The 7,077-nt window shown below is 37.7% G+C and overlaps 1 protein-coding gene across 1 annotated transcript; it reads left to right on the plus strand.

The window, feature by feature from the left end:
• The first annotated feature begins 4,424 nt into the window (after window positions 1-4,424).
• On the plus strand, window positions 4,425-6,867 carry LOC149425617 (uncharacterized). Its single transcript, XM_089645804.1, has 3 exons — window positions 4,425-4,626; window positions 5,981-6,049; window positions 6,632-6,867. The coding sequence occupies exons 1-3, from the start codon at window positions 4,425-4,427 to the stop codon at window positions 6,766-6,768; spliced, it is 408 nt and encodes a 135-aa protein (XP_089501930.1). The 3' UTR covers window positions 6,769-6,867.
• The last annotated feature ends 210 nt before the right edge of the window (window positions 6,868-7,077 follow it).

A 7,077-nucleotide genomic window follows, 5' to 3' on the forward strand; every position in this document is an offset into this window, starting at 1 on the left:
AGAGGTGAAACAATATAAAACATAAAGTACATCGGATGAGGGTTCAGATTTATTGGACAAATTATTAAAAAAAATAACAATTATATAAACACAATGAATAGAAAGTTCTAAATTAGCATAAAAATAACAAAAATATTTGATAAACTTTGAATAGGTTCATGATGACATTTAAAATCAGTTTTGAGTTTCGTTTTGAATTCAGATACGGCGCAAGTCCCAATTGCCCGAAGTTTGATTTGGGAAATTTTGACTAAGAGGAGTAGAAGAAGAAAAAATAAATTTTGGGAAGTACGTAGTATATTCCTGGATATTTATTAATAGTAAGGACTATTTTAGAATCATGGAACTTCGTATTGCATGGGGTCTATCCTGTACACTGTATTAACGGTACCGTGACGTCATCCACACGTTTTCTGAATCACCCAAGGTATTGACTATGGTAACTGCACAGAAAGTAGTAAAATGCAACAACGTGAAACTACTTGACGTCATCCACACGTTTTCATGAATCACCCAAGGTATTGACTATGGTAACTGCACAGAAAATAGTAAAATGCAACAACGCAAAACTACTTGACGTCATTCACACGTTTTCATAAATCACCCAAGGTATTGACTATGGTAACTGCACAGAAAGTAGTAAAATGCAACAACGTGAAACTACTTGACGTCATCCACACGTTTTCATGAATCACCCAAGGTATTGACTATGGTAACTGCACAGAAAACAGTAAAATGCAACAACGCAAAACTACTTGACGTCATTCACACGTTTTCATGAATCACCCAAGGTATTGACTATGGTAACTGCACAGAAAGTAGGAAATTGCAACAACGTGAAACTACTTGACGTCATCCACACGTTTTCATGAATCACCCAAGGTATTGACTATGGTAACTGCACAGAAAGTAGTAAAATGCAACAACTTGAAACAACTTGACGTCATCCACACGTTTTCATGAATCACCCAAGGTATTGACTATGGTAACTGCACAGAAAATAGTAAAATGCAACAACTTGAAACTACTTGACGTCATCCACACGTTTTCATGAATCACCCAAGGTATTGACTATGGTAACTGCACAGAAAATAGTAAAATGCAACAACGCAAAACTATTTGACGTCATTCACACGTTTTCATGAATCACCCAAGGTATTGACTATGGTAACTGCACAGAAAGTAGTAAAATGCAACAACGTGAAACTACTTGACGTCATCCACACGTTTTCATGAATCACCCAAGGTATTGACTATGGTAACTGCACAGAAAGTAGTAAAATGCAACAACTTGAAACTACTTGACGTCATCCACACGTTTTCATGAATCACCCAAGGTATTGACTATGGTAACTGCACAGAAAATAGTAAAATGCAACAACGCAAAACTACTTAACGTCATTCACACGTTTTCATGAATCACCCAAGGTATTGACTATGGTAACTGCACAGAAAGTAGTAAAATGCAACAACGTGAAACTACTTGACGTCATTCACACGTTTTCATGAATCACCCAAGGTATTGACTATGGTAACTGCACAGAAAGTAGTAAAATGCAACAACGTGAAACTACTTGACATCATCCACACGTTTTCATGAATCACCCAACGTATTGACTATGGTAACTGCACAGAAAATAGTAAAATGCAACAACGCAAAACTACTTGACGTCATTCACACGTTTTCATGAATCACCCAAGGTATTGACTATGGTAACTGCACAGAAATTAGTAAAATGCAACAACGTGAAACTACTTGACGTCATTCACACGTTTTCATGAATCACCTAAGGTATTGACTATGGCAACTGCACAGAAAATAGTAAAATGCAACAACGCAAAACTACTTGACGTCATTTACACGTTTTCTGAATCACCCAAGGTATTGACTATGGTAACTGCACAGAAAGTAGTAAAATGCAACAACGTGAAACTACTTGACATCATCCACACGTTTTCATGAATCACCCAAGGTATTGACTATGGTAACTGCACAGAAAATAGTAAAATGCAACAACGCAAAACTACTTGACGTCATTCACACGTTTTCATGAATCACCCAAGGTATTGACTATGGTAACTGCACAGAAAGTAGTAAAATGCAACAACGTGAAACTACTTGACGTCATCCACACGTTTTCATGAATCACTCAAGGTATTGACTATGATAACTGCACAGAAAATAGTAAAATGCAACAACGCAAAACTACTTGACGTCATTCACACGTTTTCATGAATCACCCAAGGTATTGACTATGGTAACTGCACAGAAAGTAGTAAAATGCAACAACGTGAAACTACTTGACGTCATCCACATGTTTTCATGAATCACCCAAGGTATTGACTATGGTAACTGCACAGAAAGTAGTAAAATGCAACAACTTGAAACTACTTGACGTCATCCACACGTTTTCATGAATCACCCAAGGTAGACTATGGTAACTGCACAGAAAGTAGTAAAATGCAACAACGTGAAACTACTTGACGTCATCCACACGTTTTCATGAATCACCCAAGGTATTGACTATGGTAACTGCACAGAAAGTAGTAAAATGCAACAACTTGAAACTACTTGACGTCATCCACACGTTTTCATGAATCACCCAAGGTATTGACTATGGTAACTGCACAGATAATAGTAAAATGCAACAACGCAAAACTACTTGACGTCATTCACACGTTTTCATGAATCACCCAAGGTATTGACTATGGTAACTGCACAAAAAGTAGTAAAATGCAACAACGTGAAACTACTTGACGTCATCCACACGTTTTCGTGAATCACCCAAGGTATTGACTATGGTAACTGCACAGAAAATAGAAAAATGCAACAACGCAAAACTACTTGACGTCATTCCAACGTTTTCATGAATCACCTAACCACTGGAACGATTTCGGTCGAAAAATCGACCACTTTTATTTTTCTGCGATTGATTTCGGTCCAAAAATGGACCGATTTTTCTACCATTCGTAAAATATTTATTGTAATTAGATATTTAAAACGTTTCCATGGCCAGCTACTTGTTTTATCGAATAGCTGATAATATATTATCTTTGTCTATGAACTTATCCGTTGTCTTTGAAGTGTTATTTAACGAGTTTTCGCGGTTTTTTATGGCGTCCTGTCAAAAACAAAATAATATTTTTTCAACATTCACGAAATTTTGGTCTCTTCCTAAAATGCCGTAAGTAATTAATTCATTGGGTTTTTAACGCATAATTATATATCTGTGTAATCATGATTGACTTATCTATCTTTGAAATGCGTTTTTAATTCGTTTGTTTCTAATATATTGTTTTGGTGAAAGTTTTTGTGAAAAAATTTGTCGACTGAAGATGTCATCTGTTTTTGATTTAAAATAATTTCATAAATACTGCACTCGCGCATTTGAAATATAGATATTCCATCAGAGTGATTCAAAACAAAGAGATACACCTATATATATATATATGTTTTATTTGAATTGGTTCATTATTAATACAGATATTTGCTAACCAATTATTTTAAGTCATATGTCAAAAAATCGACTCTTTTTTAGATGTAAAATGGTGTAAAGCCTTCGTCACACAATAAAAACTTAGTTATTTAGTTGTATAATTAATTAATTTGTTTACTTTTACCAAATTTGTGCAGAAACAGCTGTCGTCCAGGGAAAGGGAGCACTCCACGACCCAGGTTTAAATAATTATTTTCAAATTTTATATTAGTGCAATATTTAAACATTTAAGTACTTACATTAAATGTTTTCAATTTAAAATATATAGAGTGGTGGTGACTGCAAGAGGAGGCAGAGGAAGAGGGAGAGGTGGGGTACGAGCTGGTGCCGGACTACTTGCACATGGACGTCAACGCAGAGTTGCAATTGCAGCCTCGTCTGGAGTGTTAGTATTTTTAAATGTTTTTTATGAAACTACTTTGCTGTGGCCGTTGAACTCATCATATATTTGTATTTATTTAAACAGCGACCCTGCTTTGCTACTGGTGCGAGAGGATCGCGTCAAGGCCCTAAAGGCTGTTAGGGCCCTGCCTGCTTCCTTCCGGCTAGAGCTGGAAAGCCGAAAATTCAAGAAGCAAGCGGCGCGCATTTTGCTCCCTACCGCACCTCCAAGAAAAACTTAACAAAAGTAAGTGATCGTATTTAGATGCTTGATATAAAATTATTGTTTTTTCCCGACAGCGTTCCACTCTTACAGTGAGAGTTGGTAAGATCAGCGCTCTGTGCATTTGGCACATTCAGTGCATATTTTACAGAGTTCTAATTTTATTGTTTATTCACATACTGTTCCTACTGTTTCACACGTGAATGAGAACAATTTATATGATTTATGTAAATGCTTTCAGAATTCCATCTCCGGAGAGAACAACGTGTCCCTTTTCACAAGGCACACCTTCACCGTTGCCACGACCCGTTCCACCACTGTGGATGTCCACTCCCGTACAGACCCAATCAACGGCTCCCAATGCACCAATTATGCCAATCCGTGCAGCATCTCCGGAGCCGTTACCTGGGACATCGCGGAGTGGGGAACTCCAGTGTGGGGAACTCTTCTCTCCGGAGGCCGGCTACCACAGCGAGCTGTGGGTGGACGTGCCATTCTACGAAGAATTGTCGGCGTTTGGGAACGGTGAGTTTTTTTTTGAAATGTCATAAGAGGGGTTCAATATAAAATCAATTATCTATATTTTATATTGATATCCCTAGCACAGTTTCACTGTTGGTATATTGGCAGGAAATAAGCATAGTACTTAAAAATTCCACATAACAAACATACAAAATGTATTGTTGCTATGATGTGGATGCATCATTACACATCTTTTTTTTCTGTAACGGGTATTGCAGAGTGAGAAATGAGACATGCCGAACTTCTTTGCAAGGATTACATTTGATTCATCGGCTTCTAAACGGTGTAATACAGCACTTTTTTCTTAAATTGAAAAAACACTTTCGCTTCACGGGACTCATTGTGTCAAGCTTCCTAGTCAAAAGCGAGGCTGTATTGGTAGGTGGGTTTTGTAACCGGACAAATTATCATTAAAATAGGTCGCTTTACGTAGTTGGTCACTTTAAACGGATACGTTTTCCTACTAAAAGCTATGAAACCTTAAGCATCGATGACACGGAGCTAATTTACGAGCTGTTAGTCGACGAGTCTACAAGCTAGCGAGTTAGCGAGTGTCGATGACACACAAAACTTTCCACTCGCTCAGTAGCGAACTAGCTAGCGAGTTGGAATCACGTGTTATTTTGCGTGACGTGTTGTTTGCATTCTATCGTTTATTTTTTTAAGTTGAAAAATGAAGTGGAACACGCGTGATATTACAGAGTTTCTCAACATCTTCAAACAATACCCTATTTTATGGAATATAAAAGACAAAGAGTATTGTAACACAAAAGTAAAGGATGAAATTTTCAAATACCTCTTAATTAAACTTAACGAAAAACAACTAACTGTCGGTATGGATGTGAAGCAACTGAAGACAAAAATAAAATCAATAAAAGACGTATACAGACAAGAAATAAATAAAATTGAATAATCCAAGTTTTCGTTGTAAATCCTTCTTGATAGCATAAGCTAAGATAACTACTGCCGCGCGAACTACTTCCGTTGACATTTTTTGCTGACTGCCAAAACGCAAAGATACTCGCAACTAGTTACTAGCAGCGATGATGACACACGGCTAGTTAACTAGCTTATAAGCCAACACGCCAGCGAATGGCGAGTAAATTAGCCCATCTTTCTATTTTACTCGCTGCTTTTTTACAATCGGATAGTCAACTAGCAGATTGTAAAAAAGGCGATGACACGGGGCTAGTTTACAAGCTGCTAGCGAACTCGCTGACTTGTAGCTTGTAAACTAGCCCCGTGTCATCGATGCTTTACTAGAGTTTACATTATCGTCACTTAAATCAGTAGACCGTTAAATGCGAAGTCATTATATCCAAATTCTACTGTAAATTTGTGTTTTCTTTTATTTCAGAGTCAGACATGGGCAGAAACAGTAACGTGGACGAGGCAGCTGTACTAGAAGAGTCTGTACTTGGAAACCGTGAGTTATAAAACTAACTAACTTACCTTCACGCCATTTCGGTAGGCAGAGAGGATGAACCACCATGCAACTCGATCTTGGCACACACACTCTTTTCTTCATTCCATACCTACCTGACTGTGCTATTCTGACTCCTGACATTGCCCGCCTCAAGTATTTGATTAACTTTTTATTTATTTTTTTATATGAATACCTCACAAGAGCCTCAGCTGGAGCCAGTGAGACTATGGCATCCCCAATCGGGGTATGTTGTGAGGCTGAAGGTAGCGGGGAGGGGAAGGAGGTGTGGCTATTCAGAACTGGTCACCAAACACGGCTAAAGCCATTTCAAGCAACGTTTCAATTCTGAATGGGGTCTTACACCAGGGCGATACTATGGGTATCTTCCACTCTGGAACGTGCCGCAAATATAATATATATTATTTTAAATTAATTTTGTGTGAAAATAACACTAATTATTCAAATATAATTTATTTGATTTGATCCCGCGACCATCGTATTGCGAGTCATAAGCCGTACCAGAGGCAGTGGGTTATCGTAATATAGACACATTAAATTAATTTGGGTTTTCTGTTGTTTCAGAAATGGATATGGACAGATCGAGCGACGAGGATGACGAAGCGAGCGACGTCGACCACGAAGAGAGCGATGAGGATACATGCCACCAATACCTTATCATAATATTATCAACGTTTCACCTAACTCCGCTATGGCCATAGACTTTAGTAGACAAGACCAGGTAGATAGTGAGGCAATGCGTTCGATTCTGCCGCCTGAAGGTTACTCTTTCGATTGGTCTAATGATATCTTACGGGATAAGGGAGACATGTCTCATGTTATGTTGTCCTCAAAGGTTCTATATGATAAGGTTCGGTGGACATTTAATATGTATATTTCAATTCTGATCATTGAAATATGCATGTTAACAAATGCACAGGTATTCTCATTTTTCCCTGTTTATTGTACACATTAAATAACTCGTTTTATTTTTATGTCTTAATTATGTTTTGTCAATTTTTCTGTGAAGA

The sequence above is a fragment of the Hesperophylax consimilis genome, chromosome 2, assembly GCF_061612785.1.
Source record: "Hesperophylax consimilis isolate HC1 chromosome 2, BYU_Hcon_1.0, whole genome shotgun sequence".
Classification (NCBI taxonomy): Eukaryota; Metazoa; Arthropoda; class Insecta; order Trichoptera; family Limnephilidae; genus Hesperophylax; species Hesperophylax consimilis.